Genomic DNA, 25909 nt, shown 5'->3' with positions numbered 1-25909 from the left:
TTCATTTATTTCAAATTTTGTATAAAATAATTATAAGTTTGAAGTCAATTTCTGATTGGTTATTCATAAGACGATGTTGAGAATTAGGTTGTAGGACGGGAATCTAACAAATCTGAATTTTTCCTGTTAGCGGAAGTAAGCAATTACAAGTTAATACTATTTAAATGTTATTATTTTGAAAAAGCTATTAAATTTGGTGAAAATAATAGATAAATATATATTGGTATAGTTTATTTGGTTAACTAAAACTAAAAATGGTAATAAGATATTCATTTGAGTCATGTATGTTGGTGGGGGTATTTGGATCACGTCGTCATGCACAAACGACGCTCTACTCCTCAGTCAGTCGCTTGCCGATTGTGAGAGCAATAGGGAAGCTTCATTATGTCGGAGGTATTCAAGCTGGGTGATCTTGTATGGTGTGTACTTATTATGTGTTAATCAATGGATGTTTACAATAAAAATAGTGCAATCCAAATGGCGGTGATTAATAATTGATATCTTTATGGATTTCAGGGCCAAGATGAAAGGATTTTCGCCTTGGCCTGGTCGGGTAAGTTGGAGTTAACTACTAACGGTTCTATATTAACTATACTTTGCTTGGTTGTACGCGCCACGAAGTCAAACGCGGCCATCATTTTGGCGGGAACATTTCGTGCTCCGCTTAACTGTATACCATACTATTATAAATTGATATATTTTATGCTCCTGTTACTTCTTATTACATATCTCCCACTATATCCGTCCTTTAAATTCAAATTGGCGCGCAGACTATGAAAATATAACCTAAATTATGTTATTTACCCATGATGTTCTTAGATAAGCTAAATTTCATGTTTACATTACGTATATCCAAGCAGTTATTGTTTAAATTATTTCTTTTCTCATTAGAAACAGATAATTTGGTTTTATTGCAAGATCAGTCCCTCTAAAATATTCGCGCGCTAATTATGATTTTCTTCAGTTGCAAATTGAGCAAATCATATAATTGATTATAAATTATACGTCTATTCGTAATAATCTATTTATTATTTGCTTCTATTTTATACGTAGTTTATGAATAAAATTTGATATGATTGAATAATTTTATCCTTTATTTGTATATATCATCGTTTAAATTATATTCAACATATAGTATTTATCCAGTATTTATATTTAAATTATTTAAATGAAAAATACTGACACATTAAAAATTTACGTATTTGCAAATATTTAATTTGATTAAATAAGTACATTATTATAATGAATAAAACAATATATATTTTATTTACATTTGCATTTTTACGTTTATAACATTTAATTGTTTATTATAAAACATGAAATATAATGCACATGAGATACAGATTTATGAGTATTATTAATATTGTTATTTACAAATATGATGTTATACTTTTATTTTGTTATGGAGAATATGGAGAATACGTTTATCGTCATTTCTATTTTAAATACTAATTTCTCCATGACATCTTAAGGTGTCTAATCCTTCAAAGGATTTGAAGAAACCGACAAATACTAAGAAGGGGCCGGTTCAATGCATTTTCTTCTTCGGAACAAATAATTAGTAAGTTTGGATGAAGTTATTTATTTTTCATGTTTTGTAATATATTAACTTTTGAAACTTACATAAATATTTATTGTAGCGCATGGATAGAGGAATCTAATATAAAACCATATCTAGAATACAAAGATACTTTGGTAAAGTCTAGTAAATCTGGTGCATTTAAAGATGCAGTAGAAGCAATAGAGGAATTTATTGCTAATGGAGAGGTAAGCTATATGAATAAAATGAAAACTGTTTAATGTACATGTTTCTGTGATATATATGATATAGTGAAATTTATAAAAATATGATATGTTTTATAAATATCTTATAACTATTATTGCTTACTACAGTATACTAAAAAAATTTTTATAAAAAATTATTAGTTATATACCATTTATTATAGTATTATTTGCTCTAGGTGTTTGAAGATGGCTTAGACCCAGATTCTTTGTTCGACAGACTTAAAGAAGAAAGCATATCTGAGAAGAAAAATATAGTAAAAACATCTAAACCTCGTAAGGTTAGATTTATATTACATATTATAACAAACAATCGAATTAAAATTTATGCATTTTGATACATTGAAATTACAAAACAAATTTAATAAATCATGCTACTAATATGAATATAAAGCGTCATATCCTAGAATTAATATGCAGTACAAAATATGACACGATACCATTGGTTTAGGAAACGCCAAAAACTAAAAGATTGGACTCTGGTGCAAGTGATGCCCGTCGTCCAGCCAAAAAGCAACGGAGAGAGTCAAGTACAAGTAATAGTAATAGAGTTGGCAGCATTAGTCCTGCGTTAAACCATTCTACTCCTCTCAGAAAATCAGGATCAACTCTCCTTAACAGGCCAGCGAATATTGCTAGACCTGTAAGTATACTTTACTTTATTATTCCACGATTGACATATACAAAAGTATATTTTTTTCAAGAAGTTTTCTCTTATGATATTGTTTAACTATTCTTAATTCGAAAAAGATTAAATTATAACAGTAAATATTTTAATTGAATATTCACTAGGAACAGGAACTTGCGTCTTTTAGAGCACTAAATTCCAACAACTTTTACCCATTCATGTAAATAAATAAACAACAACAATATTACGCCTTCTTTAATTCCTTTCCATCGATATAAAACTAGTATCATTTAACACAAATTCCAAATTTTCAATCAACAAAAATCTTATTTTTATGAAGTAATGTAATTTTTTAATCATACATGAATCATTTTTATCATTATCTTTGTATTTGTAAAGCTATATTATATTATGAAAACTGTAAAAAATGTATTACAGTCAAGTTCTAAGTTGTATTTCAAAGTAATTTGTTTTGTGTTTAAATTTTGTTAATATCTTAAAGGAGTTTTAATGTTCTTTCAATTTAAAGAAGATGGTTATGTTTACTTATTCTTATTTTTTAACCTCGAAATGTAGTTTACTGTTACATAGGTACTTGAAATTATATTAATTGTTAATATGTTATTACTTAATACAATAGGTGACACCTCCTTTGGACGTGGAAACATTGTCGCAAACACTTAAAGAAAAAAACATCCTTCCTTCAAACTTGAAATTTGGGTTCCTTGGTTTGGGAATCATGGGAAGTGGTATTGTAAAAAACCTAATCAACAGTGGACACAGCGTGATTGTATGGAATCGGACGCAGGAAAAGGTATGTGCAATTCATTTACTTATGTTGTAATGCAATTACAATTGCAATATGGTTGTTTTATTGTCGTAAGTGATATCTTCATAATTATAAAAAAAGAGGTCACATTTCATATAAATTATTAACGCTAATTTATAAGAATAATTTTATTTTAACACGATAAATCGAATACGAACAATAGGCAATAAAAATAATAAAAAATATTAATCAATTTTTACCAATTGAAAAATAGATATATTTGATATACTTTTTTTTATTTTGAAATACATTAAATTTCAAACAGTCATATAATTACATAAAATTTGAATTTGCATTAAGAAAAAATTGAAATTTCATTCTTCGGCAGGATATATGTATTATCTGAATGTATCTAATTTTATACAAATTCTTAACACGGTCTTCGCTATCAATTTTATTGTTGCATTGTCAGCAAAAATGACATGGCCGTGTTTCGTTTTTCCTACTTCGTATCCTACCTTCAATTAACAAGATGTTATTGCTCTGACAATTTGAATTCTGCCATGAAAAATTTCGCGAATGATGTTTATTCCTTCAATAATATGTTTAAATGATTTTGTGGAAGTTAGGGAAAAAAGAAAAAGAAGATATTTTGATAAACAATCTCGTTTATTGATCATGCTGCATGTTCAGCTTATGGTTAAAACTACTTAAGTTGTTATTGAAAACAAACATTAAGATGGTAACGAAAAACTAAATTATTTATCAGGCGAAAAATGAAAAATTCTGCAGGGGCACAGGTACCTACTTATTTGAATTGTAAAGTAATTCAATAACTCTGACTATCGCGTGATATACGATGGAAGAAGTGGGATATGTATCAGTTGAAATATTTTTGGGACTTCTTCCTTTCCATTTTATCGTTACGAAATCTATAATATTGAAAAAATATATATATTCCCGGTGATTTGTAATTTCTTTGATTTAAGTGTAAAAAAGGAAGGAATATATATAAATATACAGGAACAAGAAAGTGGAAATATTTTTTTTTTTTTTTTTCAAGAAAATGTTCTAATTTTTTTCTACAAGTATTATTTTTCCAAAAATAAATATTTCACAAATTCATATTGGTATTCGTAACGCGTGTTTTTAGTAGCAGGCATAAAAAATGCAAAAGAATACAAACTACCAAAAGCACTCAAAAGACCGCGAAATCGTATTTTCATAGCAGGAACTTTTGTTCATTGAAAAACTACGCGCAATTTGAATATTTAATATAACAAAATATAGTGCACACGCGCGATTTACATTATCTTTCATTTTGCTACACATAATACGTATCGTGGAACGAATCATCTCGTGGTATTCCACAGCCTATTTTTGACGAGTGATTGTTCTGATGAAGTACATCTGTAGCCACCTAATTTGTATATCTAAGAACGTTAATGAGTGTTTAACGATTAATGGATAGTCCTATAATCAGTTCCTTGGATCGATAGATATGACGTATAAATTCCGATTCCATCATCGAAAATAAACGTTTAAGGAACAACTTTTAGCGATACCTAACGTAATTTCGTTTAGGCAAATCTTAAAAGCACGTAATTAAGTCTTTTCTTTATTTCGTATTACGACATTTTGCTTGAAAGAGAAACATCTAGACTTTGATCGCATAGAAGTAACTTTTCCGTCGATTTCCCGATCTTACAGATATATATTTGACGTACGTTCGTACAGGTTTTGATCGCGTGCCCTTCGAAGATAACAAGTGAAATTTTAACATATATATACAATATCTAAGTTCGATGAAATTTTCTATGGGAAAAGCCTTTTGAAAAATTAACATTATACGTCAATGTGTAATGTAAACTATATTTCGTTGAAACCGGTTTTTTGATAACGAAAATGTCTAGATAACGAAGGTGACAAACTGTCGAAACGTTACGATGACAAGTTTATTACAACGTTGCCACTAGATTCGAGTGACGCGATACTTTTCGTATGAAACGTAATGTAATTATAATATGACGGCGCACGCGCGCATCGGCATACGGAAAGGGCAATTAAAAACCGACTCGCGTGTGGCACGCTACTATACCACCGCTAAGATTCACGTCGGCCACACCAATCACCTAATCGGTTTGCTTTCCTTCGTTCTGTCATGAGACGCGACTCGAATCTGTTTTCCCGCAGCGTCATTCACGTTAGCAGCAGTTTCTTGCTTGAGCACGATGCCTTGTATTCCGTGATGTATACTTTCTGCCGCGTTCTGTCGCGTCCCCGTTTTCGAGGGATGATAAAATTTTATCTCCTTCAAGTCGCTGAAGCGTTCCAAAAATAACGGCGGAGCACCGTTACATGCGTTAGCTAGTTGTCTTATTCGTTTCGCCGGCATGCAACGTGTGTGGTGGGGGCCGCGAGGGGCGATTCAACGCACAGAAGAGAGGGAAAAGATTTGAAAAGAAAGAAAATCGGGATCTCTTGCGTTTCAACGTACATATATTACCACGAACTGCAAGTTCTACTGCTTAAGAAACGGGATTGCATGCGCGCAGCATTTTCTACGCATTAAACTTACAATATATACATCAAGTTTGATTACGTATACGCGTCCGATCATCTTTTCAGTTATCGAACGTGATTCGTTACAGGAAAGTCGTTTTGTCTTGAAAGGAGTAACCTGGATTATTTTGCACAATTGAACTGGTATTATCAGTGAAACTTGACAAGTTACGAGTTACTAATATTAATAAATACCTTCGTACGACAGTGACATATGTTTATAGTAACGAAATGAAATGAAATTTTACAAGTGAACTTGAAAAACCTATCTGATAGATTATCCGATTATCGTTTGTAAACAAAAATTTATAATCCACAATTTGTAACTTGTCGATATACTAATGTTATTAGTTGATAAATCATCGTACAAGAAAACTCTGATAATAGAATGAAATTCTTTTTTGCGGCATCGTATAGTTTTATCGTCACAGTTTCGTTAGAAATTCTAAAGTGAAATTCAGTAAATTGAATAGCACGCGTGATACTAATTTCTTCGGTTGAATTAACGGTACAGCGTCAAACTGTAACGTTTGAGAACCACTTCTCGGCGCGGAAAACGGTGGCAAATTTATGACTACCGTGCCTTTGGAAGGGTTGATTTGCGATCATATACAGTCAATTGAATCCACTTTAGAATACAACGCAAGATGAATTTAGTGTGAATTTAAAAAATAATTGGGGTGACCTTTAGACACTTTTTGTATCTAATGGCAGGGAAAAAATTCAATTCTACATTCCCGTTTCAAACTAAGCGTATTTTATTCTAAAAAAAAAATTTGCATATTTCTAACGTCTCAAGAAGTAATAATTCGATGTACATATACGTTCGAACCACTTTGTGGCATGCGTACGAAAAAGGAGATAATCGTTTATACGATTGAGAAAATAATTTTTTATAACTTTCAAATACATCGATAGATTTTATAATTGTATTATTCTTTTCTTTGTTTCTTTAATCACATAGATAAAGTAGAGACTCGGAATAGATAATATAATGTCAACGAACGGTTCTCTGTATATACAAAAGGTTACAGATCTATCTCTCCAAGTTTCTCCAATTAGAGTAAAACATTGTCAGGGAAGTACAACAGCTCATAGAACATGCATTATCTAATAAGCTTATTTAAAACATCGTACCAATGATGAGAATCTAACTATGCTCGGTTCTTTTTTTCCGCGATCGATATCGTTTGGATTGTGCACATAGAAAAGCAGACGAAGAAAAAGGAGTGGTCTGATGTTCGAAGCCTATAATAGGGCCGTTCTCGAGCTGATTATTATTATCATGATTAGAATAGATCTCTCTCGTCGTAACTACTTCAGTTAGTGTACCCGAATAATCAAATATCTCAAATGTGGATCCTCAAATTTTTGATAGTCTTTTTATAATTAAAATCGAGATAAAATTGTTAACTCGGTATAGTTTAATCGGATATTTAAAATTCAGTTCACGTTTCATATTAAAGAGGAAAGACGCGGATAATATAAAAATATAGAGTATGATATTTAAGAAAAGGCTATTTTCGTTATAGATCTACTAGAATTTTTTGTACGTGTTTGTATCAGTTGGATTGTAATAACAAAAGCTTGATTGGATAAAAGAATTTAGAAATATCACTTATTATCTTCTTTGATACTTCTCGAAAGTTTTTCTTTTCGTAACGATTGGTATAACTGTGTTATTGATGATATTTAATTAAGTACATGTATTTGTGTTGTTCTTGACAAAGATAGTTCTTTTTCTGTTAAATAATTATATATTTCTATATTTCGAATAATTTGTATTTTAACGAACAAAGGATAGGTTTGAAGAGCGAAAACATTCGCGGACATTGGAAAAGTAAGAAAAAGATAACATGCGTTCCAATGTCTGGACACTCGAATTTTTCGAAATGGAAAGCGAAAAGAAAAAAGGAAAGAAGAGTAGTATGTAATCTAGACGGAATAACAAACAGTGTATCGGTTTCGTCGGACTTCGATCAGTGAATAATCTTCAGCGATCGTGTATACCGGTACTGAGTTCAATCTTTCATAAAAATTGAAGTCACACGTCTCCGCAAACTGATAAAGTCACACGCACATTTATTTACAGAAGAATAAAAGCGAATCGATCGATTTCTTCAAAATCGTTGACCTTCGGGTGAAATTGACGATTAGGCGAAAATTAGTACGGACCCGTTTATACACGCGTCAGTTTTGTCTCTTCCTTCTTTTATCTTCTTTTTTGCTTTCTCAATTTGTTTTGTGAGCTTTAGCTTTTTATTTTGAAATTGGCTTACGGCAGGGTTGGCAGTAACACTATGACATCTTGCGTTTCTTTCCAGCGTTTTCTTTGTCTAACGGTCGTCGATTGTTATCGTTTGTGCTGAGCGATGATAACAACAATGGTAAAAAGCACAAAGTGTAAGGGCGGACAGAGTACAAGGTCATCGATCGAATCACAGAAAAATCCTTGGCAACTGTCCGCGATTTTTTTTTTTTTGTTTCTTGTCTTTTCTTTAGTTCTCCTTAAACAACACTCACGCACACACAATCATTGGCTTGATCGATGTTGGCAAAAGGACACTCGCAGCCTTTGATACTCGTAGGCGTTCTTCTCTTATCGTTCATCGAGGTATATCTTTGTTTTGAAGCATTTTTAAGGGAGCAAAAAAGACATTTTAAAAGACGAATAAAGAACAATCGGATTTCGAGAAATCCCACGATAGAGAAAGATACCACCGTTCGTTCTTGCGAATACAGTCTCACTTACCGATGTAGAGGCACTTCTTTATATTTTTCTCACATAATGATCCAGTGGCAGTACATTCTCGTCTTAATTGTAATCTTGCTATATAAAGAAAGGTTAGTACCCTTTTGTATTAACACTTGTCATCAAATTCGTCTAAAGTTTGGTTTCACGCGGTAGGTCAGGCAAACTGGAGCTAGGTGCAAGGAGACCAAAACTTTCTGGCGTTTCTTTAGGCTCTTTGGCTAAGACTTCGCTGCTCAAGCCTTTGAAAACTGACTTGACATTGTCTGCATCTTTGTACACCGACAGTGAGCTTCCGTCCTCGTCGATACTGTGCAGAATTATCGAATGCGGTGATACGTTGTACAACGGATCAAATCGAATCGGTGGGCCCATCTCCTCGATGTAGTTTATATGGATCCCCTCCATTATATTTCCATGAGGACTGGTCGACGAAAGTTCCGTTGGCGTGTAATATTCGCTGTTGACATCCTCCAAACTAGCGCCGTTCGCCAGATCGTCGATCTTTGCCTTGAAGTAAGTATCCATACGGATCGGTCCATCGTCTTTTGTATCAAATACCATCGAATCGCTCTTTCCGCAAGAGCCGCTCCGGCAATTATCGAAATACAAGTTCGGTAGATTCTCTAGTACCTTGTTCAGTGTTTGCTGTTGATACTTGTAACTCTCGCGTAGTCTTAGCACCTGATGGGCGCTGAACTTTCTTATCTTGTTACGCTGGAAGACATAGTTTTCTCGCACCCAATTGAGCTGACTCGTCGAGTAATCCCGTACTTTCCTCACCTGTTTCGAGATCAGAAAAACAACATTGTGAAACGTTCGCACACCATGACGTCTGATCTTTCCTTTGACATATTTCTCGTTCTTTGTGGAAATTATTTAAAATTTGACGAACTCGTACAACTTTGTTTCAAAGTAATCTCTAATGGTGTTACGCGAATGCGAGCAGGACGATATTTAATAATTCTACGTTGAATAACGAACTTTCCGGTAAATGTTTCATTACCTGATCGTAATACTGGTCTCTGAGAGCCGTAAGGTGGCTCGTTCCGTAGTCCCGTATGTCTCTGATGTGTCTCATTTGACCTTCGTAGCTGTCTCGAATCCATTCTACTTGTTGAGCACAGTTCTCTTTTATTCTGTGCACTTGTTGAGTGTAATTCTCGCGTAGTCTCTCGAGTTGCTGACTCTTGTATTGCTCGATATTATCCAACATTTGGTAAATTTGCTTTGCTCTAGGTGTGGAACCCACCCGTCCACAGCACATACACCAGTTTAGACAGCCGCATCTGAAACGAGAGGAAACGAACGATTTTATATACAGCGATAGAAATTGCATAATTCGCGAACGATGTCAGTTTCACACGAATTCGCAGTTACAATTGAATATATCGAATACAATGCATTTATGTATTTTCCAAGGCAGAAGAGAAAAAAAGTATTGACTAGGTACGCGAGGTAACGAAGGTAGCACAGGTGATGCACACCTGCGCATTATCATTTTCGAACGCAGTGGCACTTATGCATCAAGCGATAATAATAATCGGTGTTGAATTGCATTGAAACGGGAGAAAATACTTACTTCAGCAAAAGATAACGAAGCAGTTGCAAGAGAAGCGTTAGGAGAAGAAAGGCCGTCGCACTGGCAGCGCCTACCAATATGCTCATGATCCTGATTCTGTTTAATGTTATTGGATTCATCTGCAAACTAATATAGGTGGTGGCATTGGCAATCGGATTCACCGCGTAACACTTGTATTGTCCAACATCCTGCCTGAGCAACGTCGCTATGTACAAAGATCCATTCTCGAGGATGCGTATGCGACCATCATCGACAAACGGTACACTTTGTTCCCATCCGTGTACGGAAGGATGTTCGACAAAAGCGTCGGGAAATGCTGGATCAGGATTCCAATGCAGTACCTGAAGCCTCGGCGTAACCCATGTTAATGACGGTGTGGGATTGCCATTGAATTCACATTCGAGTAGCACGGGGTTTAATAAAAGATGTTGCTGCGTGGGCGTAGCATATATCAAATTTGGCGGTGCGCATTTCAAGTAACGAAGGGTTTGAAGGATATCGGCAGTACCGTCGATTTCGTCGCCGCAGCGAAATCCACTCTGAAAAACGGTTCGCAGGTGCTCCTTGCTTTCGGCCCACTTTACGAACCAGAACATACGGCAATCGCAGGCCCATGGGTTCCCTTGTAGCTGCAGCTCACTCAGAAACGATAGCTGCGCCACGTTTGCCGGTAGGAAGGTCAAATTGCTATCGCGTAGATCGATTTTACGTAGTGCCGGTGTACGATCCAGGGTACATCGAGAGATCTCGCGTAACGGGCTGTTATTCACTTCCAATGTCTCTAATTTATCTAATCCTTTCAAGTCCTCGTTACGAAGGGCCTCTAGTCTTGTTCCGGAAAGCAATAGAGTGCGTAGTTTCCTCACTGGTCGCCATACATCGTATGGAAGCACCGTGACCGGTAGATTCTTCAAGCTGAGCCATCTTAAATTCGACAGGCTGTGGAACGTGATGCTTGTCAAACGCGTGATAGGATTCCCAGAAAGATCGAGGTGCTGCAACGATACGAGATCGGCGAACAGGCCACGCGGAACTGTATCGATCTCGTTATCGGCCAGCTCCAAGATCTTTAATTGATTCAAGCCGGAAAATAAACGGGGTGGAAGTTTGGTGAGTCTGTTGGCGGACAGGACGAGTTCCTGGAGATTTTTGTTGGGCCTGAAACTGTGATCCGGCAAGGATACCAACAAATTACCGGAAAGATCCAACCGTGCCAAAGACTTGCATAAAGCGAACACTTGATAGGGAAGTACTGAGAGACGATTGCGTGACAAGTCGATTTCTTCGAGCCAATCCAAACCCTGGAATGATGCTCGTGGGAGTGTGGTCAACCGGTTTCCGGTGAGATTCAGGTACTGTAGTTGTTGCAGCGGATGGAAGACGTCTGACGGTAATTCCGTCAGCCTATTGTCACCTAAGTTGAGATGTGCGAGGAACGTTGTCGCGAGGAATGCGCCAGGTTCTATCCTCTCGATTCCACTCGAAGTCCAGGCGAGACTCTTGAGACGAATCGCTGGCTCGAGGGCGGAAACGGGTATGGTAGCGGCTCCGACGTTTCTCAACACAACATTGGTGACTTGCCTGGACAGACCGAGTCCAAGGAAGTTTCGTTCCCGGCACAGTATGCTTTTTCCATTGTCCAAGCACTCGCAACCCGTGGCACATTCTACACGCGAGGACGGCGACGTTTTTTCCGTAATGAACGTTGCGTCCTGCGTATCCGTAACGTGCACCGCAATGAGAAGGACTATTAACCACCACCACGAGTCCCACGTGAAAACTCGCTCCCTCATTCCTATGACCTGTAATATGACGATTTCCACGCATACAACCAAGAATTCCCATGTCCTGATGTATGTTCGCGAAATCCAAAATTTACCAATCGATCGACTTTAATGCTCTTCTGTTAAATTCGTTTAAAATTCTGCGTTATTTTCGAATCAGCAAGTAATAGTGGATATACACGTTCAATGATTATTATTTATAGTTTCTCAAGAAGAGGAGGAGGTCTGCTAACGTAAAAGCGTACATTGTCATTTCTTTACGAGATTTCCGTACGCATTACGCATGCTTTTGCAAAAATATATGAAACGTGTTTATTACATACATGATATTAGTTTTTCTTTTCTTTTTAGATTGTTTTCTCTGCTCTCTTCTCTTTTCTTTTCTTATTTGTATTTTCTCTATTGTGTTACGTACCTAAGCGAGGATCATGGACAAGCCACGAAGCACCGATAGTCTCGGCTCTGAGATAGCGACGAGCTAACTGGTAGTATATCCTTAACCGTTCGCAAAAAATCCGGCCCAGTGTCTTATGGAGGTACTGAAATTACTGGATTTGTTGATGGTGACGGCAGTGGTGTTGCTGCTATTGCCGTGTCGAGCCGGTAACATAATTGTGCGCGCTCTAATGGAACGACTTGCAGAGTTCCGAAATTGGACGGGAAGGTAATCCGCCAGCATACAATAACCGTTGCACACAGCTAACTATACAGCTATGGAAACACTCGCGCGCGCCCAGCTACGCATATAAATGGATAACACATTCAAACGAGCCACACATACACGCACTCACGCACACACACACGCACGCACACATATAACACGCTGTTTTCCGTTGCGTTTTCTTTTTTTTTTTTCTCTCTCTCTCTCTATTTCTTCGTGTGTAGTTACTCTATCTGTTTCTACGTGCCGGCCCTGTCAAACTTTGTAGCAGCAACGCAAAGGTTCTACTGTTGTTTCGTATGTCACATGACACACTCGTGCATCGCGACACGTTTAGCGTCGTCCGCCGCCTATCAAAGGCAAAAACTGACTGTGAAAGATTCGTTCGACTCTGGCTGCTCCTCGTGGTAACCATCGTCTCGGAAAACCGGCAACGTTGCGAGCTCCAAGAACCGCGCCGACGCGAAACCTACCTCGCCGCTCTGCACCGCGCTCAACGAACCGCCCCATCAGGGGAGCCCGATCACAACCAGACACAGCCCTTTAGCCCGATTCCTGCCCATTGTCCCCACATCCTCGCTAGCCTTACCAGGATTATTTCTTTCTATCTATTCTCAACTACGTACTCAGATACGTACTTTTATAGTCTTATTATTTATTACGTGTTTTCTATTACATATGTTCTTCTATGGTTTCGTTAAGTATTCTTCTTACGCTCGTTAATTAGCACATTTTTATCTGCCATCTTTCCACTCTGATGAACAGCGTCACTACTACTTTTGCTCGAACGAAAAAATTTCAAATTCTTTATCAAGAAATTTTTATTTCGTAACGTATGATACGATTTCCTTCGTCTCTTCGCGTATTGTCTGTAGTTTAGTGTGGTATTCAGTTTCAGTATTCAGAAAATATTTGATATTCTAATTGGAAATTTCAATGAAATCACAATGAAGTATGATTCTCACGTTCGTTACCGGGTAACATAGAAATTAACGTATACAAGTAGACCGTGGAACGAAACGCTTCTGTTTCTTGATTAAAGACCATCGTTTTTATATAGTATTATAAGATTCGTGGTATTAGTTTCACCTGCAATCTTACAAGCATCGTTTCGGTTATCGTGTGACACCGATCTAGTATACATCTGTGATCCCAGTTTTTACTCGATGCAAGAACATCGTTATGTATTTGCAGTATAATTGTTATTTTCACGATTACAAAGATCATTCGAAAGCGTGTCTGTTTGTGTACCAATTGCGTTCAGTTAAAATGATACGCAAATATGAAACGAAAGTGCTCCAACTGAGAGAATGCTTGAAGAAAAATATTTGACTGAACGTTTATTGAAAGCTGCCTACTCTATACCATAGGAAAAATATAGCACTTTATTTATAAAACAGAGGTGACTTTCAGATTTCTACAACACCGATATTTTTGTTAAAAATCGGACTTTTTCCTCTAGGAACTACTCATCATTTACGTAACCTGAAATTACATATTGTAGAAATCTGTTCTTTCCTTTTCTAAGCATATACTTATTATTTTTAATTACTTTGACAAAACGATTTGTCATTACTTTAACTATTTGTTGCAAATTGTCGTACGTACTGACAATGCAAATTTCAATTGATATCGAGCAAAGTATCATTAAGTTTGTAGTTCCATTTTATCGAGAAAACTAATCACTTTAGAGCAAGGAGCAAAAGTATGCTAAAATCGTTATCGTAATAAAACCACCGCACACCTGTAAATCACTTGTTTAAACTGTTCATGTGTACAATTGCCAGATTGACCTTGGTATGATAGCTCGGCCAGCGGTAGCTAACGTTCAATTTTGAATAGGGCTCAATAAGAGCGAGTTTTCTACGTCATGTAAAGAAGAAAAGCATAGCGTAGAGAGAGAGGAGTATGATGTAATTTAGCCATTAGAGAACGGTCTTCGGGTAGATTGATCAATCGCATGCTAATCCTATATCTGTAACAAATTCTTTTTCGCGTTTATGAATATCAAAGGTATTCAAATTAACCATAGTGTAGTACGCAAGAAATGTCACTAATAACAACATCACAACTTAGATGCACAGTGTTCTAAAATTAGCAAAAAATATAAATTTAAATGTACATATGTAATACGCTATTGATGCGCATGAAAAAAAAACTTTGAACAAACAAACTCGCTCGCATAAACGATATTAATGACGCATTTAGAAGTTGAGTGTCATATATGCTTATGTATGTATTCGACACGATAATAAATGCTTGAAACTACAGTTCTATCATATTCTCCAATTACAGATATGTTAGATAAGCCTCAATTTATGTATATTATATTTGATTACCTTGGCTTCCCTCTCCTTCTCTTTCTTCGTTTTTTATTTTTTTGCTTCAACTTCAAATTTCACCTCGTTGTGTCTCGTAAGCAGAATTCAGCAAGGTCACGAATCACGGAATGCTTTATCACAATGAAATACAGCAAAGCGAGTGAGTTTGGCAAATGTTTGATTGAATTATGTCCTAAGCTTGAATCAGAATTAATAGGGATTGCGTAATTCGCGCGACACCTTGTAGATCGTTTTCGTAATTTGTTTCGAAACTTGATTTGTGTGCATAGTCGTAACGAGATTGAATTTGACCTTGATTGCTAAACTTCTATAGCTTGCGCGAAGACTTCTCTCTCTCTCTCACACACACACACACACACTCTGTCTCTCTCTCTCTCTCTTTCTCGTCGGTCATGGCCAAGGGAGGCAAATGTAGGGGTAGGGCCATTTGGTTTCTTATCCTACTCTCTTAAGTCTCTGGTTAGTTTCCATTATATAATTTCTTCAGCTGAAAGAAACGTAAAATTCTTTTATTATTTCCAAGTGCTATTATCAGAAAACGATTCATGCGATATTGCGATAGTAAATTAATTAGAAAAAATATGAGAGAAGATTTCCCATCAGCGAAACGTGACACTTGATCTTTGTATTGCACAATATTAATAATTCTTCAATATTATTGGAAGATAACATAAATGGAAAATAAATATGGATTTATCGACTAAAAATATGTTACGTAATGACACCGATAAATAGAATGGAGGAAGGAATCCTTCCAAAGGAAATGCCTTAAGTCGATTGATGGCATTTACAGAGCTTTTATAAATCGTGTTTATCACGAAACGAGAAACACGAATATCGCACGAGATAAACAGAGTTGCTTTATATCAAGCGGAACATTATTTTATTCGTGAAAACATCGAATTCAAAACATTTCATCGATTCCAACATATTTACGAATTTATGTGAATCGGTTTCTCAATCTCTAAATAACTAAAGATTACATTAGTATCAAATTGGGTACTGTTGTTACGTAACACTGTTGGCACATGGTGTTTAGGAAGGTCGAAAGGTATCGGACGGATAGTAACGATGAAGAAAAGAGAAGTAGCTATTTTAAAGGACAGCACGTTATTTCGACTTCGATGGTAGCGACTCAGGTATAAAATTGGCATAAAATCGTCTGCTGCGATGAAAGCAGAATGGAGTAGAGGAGAATCGAAGATATACGTTAGAGGTTCTCCTATGTTTTATTCTTGCGAACAAACACGACGTGTACTTGTCCGTTTGGCGCGTAACGCTTTTCTTTATTGCATAATATCGCTCGCAACTGTGTATAGTTAACAAGTGGAAGGAAGTATTCGCTTCATATTCGAGTTAAAGTGGAATGGTTGAGCGCAGCGATGTAAGAAAGGAAAGGCTTGTGATTTGAGGCAAGGCGATAAGTGGCCGGTTGCTAGTTATGAGAGAAAGAGGGAGGGCTCGTGCGGAAGCGAGAGAACTCCAAGGAACGGAGAGACACGGTCGACCGTCGAGCAGACGTGAGTAGAGCTCGATCAGCTGGGAACAGGCCGATGTTGCCACGTGTCTCTGTATGACCCCCGGCTGACGGCTGTGTCGAGTTCGTGGATCAATATTACTGAGATCTGGCAACCTCGCAGGTATCCAACTCTTTATTTATACGTGTCGGTTAGACGGCGCAGGCTCGCTTCGAAGCTTCCTTTAGTCGCTTCTGTCCTTCGTTGCTTTCCTTCCCTTGGCCTTTACCAGTCTACCGCGATTTTGATATTTTTAAAAGGTGAATTATTTATCTGACTGCAAGTATATGCATAATTGGAAAGCCAAATAAATCTACTAAAATGGACAGTCGTTCGACACTCGATAACAGTACCTTATTGCTCGTATTATATTTTACCGTTTATAAATATTTTTAGGATCGGTAGATATAGATCGGAACGATCAGGGACGTACGAATACCAAGTACAATGTATCCCAAGATACATATAGTCTGAACGAACGGCTGTGTCGTTAAGTTCTTCTCATTCGCCAGTTTTGTCCGTACTATGGCTCACAAGCTATCGGGATGCGTATCGTTTCTATCTGATAAAGATACTATTGTTTGTGATATGATCGCGACATTTTGAATGTTATCTTATCTTCATAATGTCTATCTTAATAATATAGAATTTTGTAAAAGCTAAGTAACTTTCTCCTCAAAATTGTCTCTTAATCTATAACAACTGGGATCCTTGAATGATAACCAGGAGAACTTTTAAAAGTTTCTAAATTAACAATAATAGATCATATCATGTTTCTACAAGTTGTTTGCTACTCTTAAAATATTCACAAAAATATCTTGGATCCTGTCTACTACATCATTTAACAAGCCGTAGAATTTCCACACTAAGTTGCACGTGAACCTACCTAGAGAGTCGCTAATTACTCCCTTACTAAACGTACTCTTCTTTCACTTCACTTTTCTGGTCCTCTAGTCTCGACATGCTCGTTCTTGCTAGTGTCGTATCAGCAGTTCGGTGAAATTAATTGCTAGTCGAGTTTCCGATTTGATTGTGCTGATAATAATAATCGGTGTAGGAGATATCTGAGATTTTAAAAATACCTCTAAAATAATTAAAAAAATAATAAAATAACAAATAGACCTATAAAACACTCGTCATTCTTTGTTATTAAGCAAACATGCATGCAACTATGCAACTTATCCGAGATATGTAATTGCTGAAACGTTGTGGGAGTTCTTTCCACCTACAAATCGTTTCTCTCTACGTGAGTTCTCACGCTCCTCCTGTTGCCATTTTATTTCCTGATCGTGCGTCGCGTACCGACTAACAATAGCGCGAACTTTGCGATTAGAAATTTTATACAAATGATTTCCGCACGTTCACTGTGAGCCGCAAAGGTCGTTATACCTCTCTACCACTGCTTGTATGCGTCTACATCCGCTACCTTTGCAACTTATATTCTAGCACGTTGCTTTCGTGCTTGTTCACTCGTCCGATTCTCTTCGTCGATGGACACGTGTATACGCACACTTCGCTGCCATCGTGTGACCCAGTTTATTTCTTGAAAAAAAAAGCGCGCCACTTGGATACACGAGGGAAAAAACTAGATTGCTAAATTGGAATCATCCCAAGCACATCTGGAATCGAGTGATAAAAGTTTTAGCGAAATATGAATGGAGTGGGAACAATACTTAAACGAATTCTAAGAATGTACTGTAGTTAGCGTACCATCGTATTTCGTTAGACACCGTCGTTTAAATAAACCGGCAATCTGTTTAGCGTATATAACCATCCACCCACGAATTTCCGTAGATTTGAAATGATCGCTCATGGCGCAGAGCAGTGAATGTTTTCCTATCTATATACGGTTACGCGTCATATACATCGTTATTACCTAAAATACACGATCCATATGTATTCATGGTGCGAGCTTTGAATATTATCTAAATTATGGTATCACGTTGTCAAAGCTTGAGGATTTTTAATCGATGGTATTCGTTTTTGAAAATCATTGAATTTCTTGCTTTGTAGAAATAAGCAAGTTGATTGAAGCTCCAAGGTTATTCATTGGCATATATGTATAGCTGCATAAACTTGAGCCTGTTATATGATTCCTCGCTACGTTTAAGCGTAAACAGTGATATCTCTACCTGTAACAACTCTTCAGGTTTAAAATAAAAATTATAAAATAGAATCATTTACATTTTTTCCAACTTACTCAACTATACTAATAGCATATTTTAATTCACATAGATTAAATGCATTTAAAATAGTAAAATTGATAACAACAACTATTTTAGATACATATCTAGTTTTTAGTTTTGCAATTTGGGCTCATATTGTAATGTGGACGTGGCAACGATGCAAGCAATTGAGAACGCGTGGACATATCCTTCGCTTCACAATACATATGTCACAGAAATGAAAGAAAAAGTAAAAGTTCTTTGACCAGCAATATTTTTTACACCTCTTCTTTTCTATTTCTTCTTCAACACTTATTCAGTGTCTGTTCTTTATCGTTTACGGTTTAAGTACATCGCCTATAGGCCGAGACGTACTGAATCATATGTACGATATAATGTCCATAAGTATAGAAAAGAAATAATACTTTCATGATATTTTGACTGTATGAATATATATATATATATTATATTGATGAATAAAATATGAACATATATATGTGTGTATATATATGTTCATATTTTATTCATCAATTGAATGATAAGTTATCTTCTTATTATATATGTTTTTACATAACAACTACATGAATAATTTCATGTAGTTGCCGAAATAAATTGGATTTGTAAGATAATACAGGTCAAGAATACGATCGATGTACACTTCCTGCTCGATTACTCTTGCGCACGTGCAACAAAACAATAGAAGATGCAAATCAGTTTTCATATTCGTTTCACATAGTCGATGCTACTTCTGTGCCGTCTGACAAATTTGTTCGGAATTATTTGTTTCGTTGGTATAAGAGTAAATGAACCTTCATTGCGGCCACTCTCGAAAATTTTAACTTCCACAAATCAAAGATTGTTTATTGACCGAAACGGAAGAATAAACTACTTGTGTTCCTTGTTTCTTTGTTGACAACACAACTGACTCATGACTGGTCACATCTAGAAACGCCGAGATACATAATCGTTAATGCCAGGAATATTCTTTCAGCAACTGGAGTTTATGTTCATTAATGATTATACGAAATTCGATAAGAAACATTAATTAAGACAAAAATTACATATACTCCGCTAATGTAATATTAATACGATTAAATATGATTTTATAGTCAATATAAATATATTTGATAGAAAAATACGGATCGCGTGTAAAGAGTAATGACGCCATTACATATTGTAAAAGCATGGCGTCGACTTACGCTTGAAAATCTAAAAGAGAATTTTATTTCGTATATAAAATGTAGTATTATATATGATAGTTTTTGGTCAAATTTAACAAAATAAAGTTACAGATATTACCACATTTGTCGTCAGTAAACAGTAATGTATATACATCTACATGTAATGAATGTTTTCATGGTTGCTACGATAATATGGTGTTAACGGTTTCTATTGATTTATCACACATTCTCGACATATTGGAATGTTTCGAAACTTCTAGAAATTCATCAGAGCATAATTCCTTCTAGGTTACGAGAATAACTAAACGAATTTATAATCCTTTAAATCTCAATAAATATGTAGATACACCTTTTGGCCGTATGCGGGAAATATCTTTAGATGATGCAATGGCGTCGTTTGCTGATGTGGCAAGCAAGCTTGGAAACGTTTAGCTTCGAAGCCGTTCAGACAACCTACGTGACCAGAATAACGGCGCAAATGGCGAGTGGCTCGTTGTGGCGACATCTACCGGAGCCGCTATCGTTAGACTTTGTTCGTAGTACCATGTCGCACCGAGCGATGTCGCTAAGATGCTAAATCAAAATTTATCAAGGTCGTAACAATAGGGCCTCAATTTTTGAATAAAAAAAAAGTACAAGAACGTTTCTCGCTCAAATACATCACTTTATTTCGTTATACAAAAAAATGTTCTACATAAAATTATGTTTACATGCTTTGACATCGATCGGTTGGTCCCATCAGTTTTCAAAATTTCAAGTTCAAGTTAAAAAATTTGAAAATTTACATTAAACGATCTTTTTTCTGTTAGTGTGCAGATTTTGTAAAAGCTGGAGCAGAACAAGGTTTAACACCATCCGATGTGGTGCTCGCTGCAGATATTACATTTTCCTGTGTGGCTGATCCTCAAGCTGCCAAAGACGTAAGTAAAAAACGTGGCTTATCTTTCAGATCCTGTTATATATAAGATTTCTTAACGTTATTACAAATATAAAAAATGTGGATAATCTGTTTTAGATGGTGTTTGGGAATTGTGGAGTCCTCACAGAAATATCTCCAGAAAAAGGATATGTGGAGATGACTGGTATAGATGCAGAAACATCTCAAGATATCGCCGAGGCAATAACAGCAAAGGGTGGCCGTTACTTAGAGGCCCAAGTACAGGGTAGCAAAACACAAGCGCAAGAGGGTACTTTAGTGATCCTTGCAGCTGGCGATCGACCTCTATTCGACGAATGTCAATCTTGTTTCGAAGCAATGGGGAAAAACAGTTTTTACCTTGGAGAGGTGGGAAATGCTTCTAAAATGAATCTCGTGCTACAGCTGATGGCTGGTGTAACTCTTGCTGGTTTAGCCGAGAGTATGGCTCTAGCAGACCGTGCCGGTCTACAGCAAAAGGATGTCCTCGAAGTATTGGAATTAACATCATTGGCATGTCCTGCCATTCTTGACAAAGGGAAAGGTATTACGGTCTTTCTTTTCTTTATTGATCGAGCGTAATTGAAATTTAGATCTGGTTGAACGATATCTACAATGTGGTTTAATTTTTCAGCTATCATCGAGGGTGGTTTCCCAACGCAGTTACCACTTCAGCACATGCAAAAAGACTTAAGACTCTCTTTAGGTATGAGCGATCAATTAGAACAGCCATTGCCTCTAGCTGCAGCAGCGAATGAAGTCTACAAACACGCTAAACGCCTTGGTTACGGAGAACACGATGCCTCCGCTGTTTACATCAGAGCTAGGTTCTAACGGAGCGTGCATCGTCAAAATACCATATTTATTGCAATATCTAACGTTGTTTCCTGTCGCTACCCGAGAAGAGTAGTGCGCTATTTGTCGAGGATGTACTAAAAAGTCACTATGGGTCGTGATATTTCTTAGAATGTTGAAGCAGAATAAGTTTCTGTTGTTTCTTAACTGAATGCAATCGAATCCAATGGATTTGAACATATACTAATAACAGTAAAGTTGATTATGCAAGTTTCGTCGTACATTTAATGCTACAAACATGTAAAATAAATATACATGTACTTTTTTTACACGTTTTTTCAAGGATACTTTTTGAGTACACATAGGCGAATGACTTTATCTTTTGTTTCGTTTTATTTTAATGCATGGCGACTACTTTTCTCGATAACAGCGTGGGTCTTTAATAGTCAATCTATCGAGTCGCTTCCCGGCTTCGTCCCCGTAAATTGCATCCTTCGCTTGAAAACTTGAGAGACTTGGGACGTGTCGAAAATGTGCCTTACGATACTATTGGAAGCAAGGCTTTTAATTTTTTTGTCTCTTGATTAGGCTGCACGATAAATTTAAACTCTTTTTAAGTAATACAGTATAATTGAATTAAGTTTTTTATGCTGCTAATTAACGGGATGTATTGTTAAAAATAAAAAGGATGATTAAGGTAGATCGTATGCTTTATTGGTGCAATTTAATCAAAATAAGGTCTTCGCTTTTGTAGAGAAATTTTGGCAGTATTTTAGAAGCGTCCGTCGAATGAAGCGAGCAGATGGCAGAAAAGAATGGCCAGCATTTTTTATCTTTCTGATTTCAAATTTTTATTTTACTTTTGCGTTGAAGGACAAATTGTACATTTTAATTGTACGTGTTTATAAAACGACATATTGTAGACATTATTATATATATATATATATATATAAATATCTATATATTATTTTTATATATATATATAAATATCTATATATTATTTATATATATACATTATATATTTACTCTTACGAAATATAATTTCGTTGGAGAATGAAGAGAAACTTGTTGGCCAATTTCTGTCATCGAATTATTCGTCCTGGGAAACTTCTGATATATCGCCATGGAAATTTCAGTCTCGTCTAGAAATTACAGATGTTTCGACGCTTAACAGGGCCGTAGCTTTTGGTTCTTTATCGACGTGGCTCTTCAGAGATTAAGCCGAAGACAACGCAAGACAATTTTATCTTAGAATCATTGCAAATATAAAAACAAAAAAAAATGATATCATGTTGAATAATATATATATTATGATATATAGAAGAGGCTTTTCGGACATAACGAGTGTCCCTTTAATCATTAACTTTTAAGACTAAATCAATTACTTATGCGACGTAGATTTGCATTAAATGCTAGCAATGGTATAGAGCATGATGTATGTATTTACAGTTCGATCGAAGTATAATTATGCGCTATATTTTCTATTTACTACTACTTCGAAAAATTATATTAATCAATCACGAATATATATTTTATATTGTTGCAACTTTCACGGTATGTTTTTGTTTCACGCGATAGAAAAAGAAATTAACCGCTTCTGATACGTAAATCTTTCTACTATTCATTATTTTTTACTGACTTTCATAGTTTATGGTTATTATACGTGTTTAACGAAGTTGGATGTGTCGGAATGATTTTTGGAACAATTTCCACAACAACGTAGTCTGGTTCTCTCTCATCTGCACATACTTTCCACATACTTAAGATCCTTTTACGAGAAAGAAATAAATCGTTTGGATGAGGAAGGAAGTGAGTGGCGCTTCCGTTTCCCAGGACGGTCGTGCGAGTCTCACAAGTGACACGCGACGAAGTCGAGGGCGATCGAAAGGTTGCCAATTTGTTTTGGAGCCAATCATACGAGTTTGACTTTGCTAGCAATGAGAAATCGATAAGTTTCTCCTTCTCTTCGTAAGAACTAAGAAAATAGTTCTACTTACAAACTTTCTCTCGTTAAAGATCGGTAAATATTTTTATAAAAATAGTACAAAGAAACGTTAAAACAATTATACAACAGATTGTTAATTTTAATTCAATAAATCGATACGAGTGATATTTTGTGCGATTTCTTTTACGAATTAAAAAGGAAAACTCGTATTATTAGCTCGTTTATAAAAACAAACATTTGGGTGCGTGGGAAATTACGTACCGCATAGCTGAAACAGTGGCTAAGCACCCATATCACGTACTGTATATGTAATTAGACTATCGATAATTCTAACATTACAATGATATATTGTACGCATAGCGTCATTGCATTCATTCTTGTTGATACAAATGCGTATAATCATGCTACGCGCGATGTGCAAGAAATGTATAAGTCGTTCAATTATATAATTATTACCAATAATTACATGTACTGTTTAAAATATGTATGGGTACATACAATTTTACACCAAGGAATGGTAATACGTGTAGATAAAACCCCATTGTGTTTATTTTGGTACGTCAACTGTAAATTACCGATATTAGATAAATGTTACTATTTTGGTACTAAGATCGCTTGGTGTCGGATGACTAGTCTCAAATTGATTTCATGCATATGTTTATGTATGTAATACAGTTCTTCAAGTTGTGTTAGGGATAAATACAGTGATACTATGCGTACAGATACGAATTGAAACAGAAATAATGAATAAATAGAGAGAAAAATATTAAATATTCTATAAGCAAACATAAAGAAAAATATATATACATATAAGTAGTAAAGAGTATAAATCACAGAGAGGGAGGAATTCGTATGAGTGCGACTGGGTGAGTGAGAATACGTCATGAGCATTGCGTCAATAACTGACGTTATACATTTTGCCACGAAATACACTGGTTTTTGAATAAATATCTATTTGAATTACGAACATTTATATTCAGTAATACTTAACATCCTTCATTTTCCTGTCTAAATTCTTCATCTACTTTTGTCATAATTTTGTGTGTATTTTCGAGGTAATTCAAGTATCCACCTTTTCTGAAGTGTACGGTACAGTGTACGATAAGTAATGCTCGATCCACAATAGCTTGGTTATCTACTGATTTTCACCTTATGTAATATTTCAAGCTACTGACGAATTACCGATGCTTAAACAGATTTCTAAACGCATGGTGAATAATTAAACGGTAAGTTCTTAATGGTTCCTATTAATTCTAATAGCGATGTAGATCAATTTGAAAAACTTGTCCATATCATTTGTAAGATAGAATGCAAAGCACGTGCCGCGGTTCGGTCAGTTCATAGGCGCCATGGGTAGAGCAAATGATATTGCATGATTATAGAGGATAGAGGAAGCCGGTTGATGTGCGCACGCGTCTCCTCCGGCACGAGTAGACGTGTGCGTGAAAGTAACGACGAGAGTGGGGATTGAAGGCGGGTGAGGAAGCCGGGTGGGGGCAGAGGGGTGGAGCAGCCGCCGTCTGATGACACCTGTGGCTCGACCCCCACGATCAGTCCAGACGCGACCGTCCACGCGCCGTGTTGTTGCAGTGTTTTTGCACACCTACCGCTCTACGTACACATATACGTTTACATATATTCAACAACGTGATACATTCACACGTCTATGAATGTACACTTGCACGCGCGATTCACGTGTATAAGCATGCATACAAACGTTAGTAGGCGCACACGTGCAAACGGGTAATTTTTACCCTTTACCACGTGACAGGCTGTCGTGCGCATCTGCCATTATCGTGAGTGAACTGTCATTGTGCTTCTTTTTCGTTCAAGATAGAAAAGAAGAGGAACACAAGGAGTAATCGTTCTTCCCGGTACGTACCATGAATATTGTGTTACTCGGTAATCGTCACTTTCAGTATTCTTTTTTCCCCATATCGACCAGCCGTCTGTTCACGTACGCCGTTGACAACTGCGGCCAGCTCCCTCTATCCATTTTAAGCAAAGCTTTTGCGTTTGATTCTGGTGTTGATAGATGCTTGTTACGATTGACGCCTATGTAGATCCTAGGAACAAGGTCGTCGATGTAGAACGTTACTTTCTAGACGATCAAGTACTTTGATCATTGAAATCATGTACATACGAGTTGCTGTATGTATCTTTAAGAAATCGCAAACTGTCGCGTGCGGTGCGTTTACGAATAATTGATGGCGCGTTTATGTTTTCACCGTATGTGATATTCGTATTCGTATTTTTCGTAACATCTGAACAATTATCAACGCTGGTAATATCGATACGTTACAAACGAACGTGAACAAAGTATCGGTTTAAGCATGATCGAAGTGAATGTTCACAAATAACGATCGGTTTCTTGGTAGTGTTTCTTGGCACGATCTTGTGAACGACTTTATTCCTAGGGAATGATCCGTGGTGTTGCGACTGTGCACAAGAAAACAGAACGTGGCCTGTATGCTCGACAATGCGAAACGGTGGTGGAGGGGTATGTTTCTCGCGCGTGTATTCACAAC

The 25909-nt window shown here is 36.4% G+C and overlaps 3 protein-coding genes and 2 long non-coding RNA genes across 10 annotated transcripts in view; 2 read left to right on the top strand and 3 right to left on the bottom strand.

The window, feature by feature from the left end:
• Window positions 1-304: 304 nt before the first annotated feature.
• Ndf (Nucleosome-destabilizing factor) lies at window positions 305-24348 on the top strand. The gene is made up of 10 exons (XM_033332146.2): window positions 305-419; window positions 517-553; window positions 1473-1561; window positions 1641-1767; window positions 1962-2063; window positions 2234-2425; window positions 3051-3224; window positions 20535-20645; window positions 20741-21185; window positions 21276-24348. The coding sequence occupies exons 1-10, from the start codon at window positions 385-387 to the stop codon at window positions 21473-21475; spliced, it is 1512 nt and encodes a 503-aa protein (XP_033188037.1). The 5' UTR covers window positions 305-384; the 3' UTR covers window positions 21476-24348.
• On the bottom strand, window positions 8118-12906 carry LOC117155785 (uncharacterized). The gene is made up of 4 exons (XM_033332144.2): window positions 12275-12906; window positions 10076-11877; window positions 9500-9782; window positions 8118-9276 (listed from the first exon to the last, which is right to left on the bottom strand). Exons 2-4 carry the CDS (start codon window positions 11866-11868, stop codon window positions 8626-8628), a joined length of 2727 nt encoding a protein of 908 aa, XP_033188035.2. The 5' UTR covers window positions 11869-11877; window positions 12275-12906; the 3' UTR covers window positions 8118-8625.
• LOC143302841 (uncharacterized) lies at window positions 16073-20172 on the bottom strand. 3 transcript variants are annotated; one of them, XR_013058648.1, is made up of 4 exons: window positions 20075-20172; window positions 18090-19486; window positions 17266-17998; window positions 16073-16941 (listed from the first exon to the last, which is right to left on the bottom strand). It is a non-coding gene; the product is annotated as an uncharacterized LOC143302841 (long non-coding RNA). The 3 variants fall into 3 exon arrangements; XR_013058649.1 differs by lacking the exon at window positions 20075-20172 and having other exon boundaries at window positions 16073-16656; window positions 16733-16941; window positions 18090-19664; XR_013058647.1 differs by lacking the exon at window positions 20075-20172 and having other exon boundaries at window positions 18090-19663.
• LOC117155811 (uncharacterized) lies at window positions 21811-25901 on the bottom strand. The gene is made up of 2 exons (XR_004463977.2): window positions 25525-25901; window positions 21811-25447 (listed from the first exon to the last, which is right to left on the bottom strand). It is a non-coding gene; the product is annotated as an uncharacterized LOC117155811 (long non-coding RNA).
• The window catches only part of lilli (AF4/FMR2 family member lilliputian), a 168057-nt gene continuing 167085 nt past the window's right edge, over window positions 24938-25909 (top strand). For 2 of the 4 annotated variants that reach the window (XM_033332189.2, XM_033332186.2), the window contains exon 1: window positions 24938-25255. The gene's annotated coding sequence lies outside the window, so the exon portion shown is untranslated. The remainder of the gene's footprint in view (window positions 25256-25909) is intronic. The other 2 variants (XM_033332188.2, XM_033332185.2) reach the window with 1 other exon arrangement.

The sequence above is a fragment of the Bombus vancouverensis genome, chromosome 6 (assembly GCF_051014615.1).
Source record: "Bombus vancouverensis nearcticus chromosome 6, iyBomVanc1_principal, whole genome shotgun sequence".
Classification (NCBI taxonomy): Eukaryota; Metazoa; Arthropoda; class Insecta; order Hymenoptera; family Apidae; genus Bombus; species Bombus vancouverensis.
This window is presented reverse-complemented; position numbering and strand designations above follow the sequence as displayed.

Coding starts and splice junctions, on each gene's coding strand:
- Ndf (XM_033332146.2), top strand. CDS start 385: ATGTCGGAGGTATTCAAGCTGGGTGATCTTGTATG. Junction 420..516: donor AAGCTGGGTGATCTTGTATG/GTGTGTACTTAT, acceptor TATGGATTTCAG/GGCCAAGATGAAAGGATTTT. Junction 2,426..3,050: donor CAGCGAATATTGCTAGACCT/GTAAGTATACTT, acceptor TTAATACAATAG/GTGACACCTCCTTTGGACGT.
- LOC117155785 (XM_033332144.2), bottom strand. CDS start 11,868: ATGAGGGAGCGAGTTTTCACGTGGGACTCGTGGTGGTGGTTAATAGTC. Junction 9,783..10,075: donor CTTCGTTATCTTTTGCTGAA/GTAAGTATTTTC, acceptor CTCTCGTTTCAG/ATGCGGCTGTCTAAACTGGT. Junction 9,277..9,499: donor GAGACCAGTATTACGATCAG/GTAATGAAACAT, acceptor ATCTCGAAACAG/GTGAGGAAAGTACGGGATTA.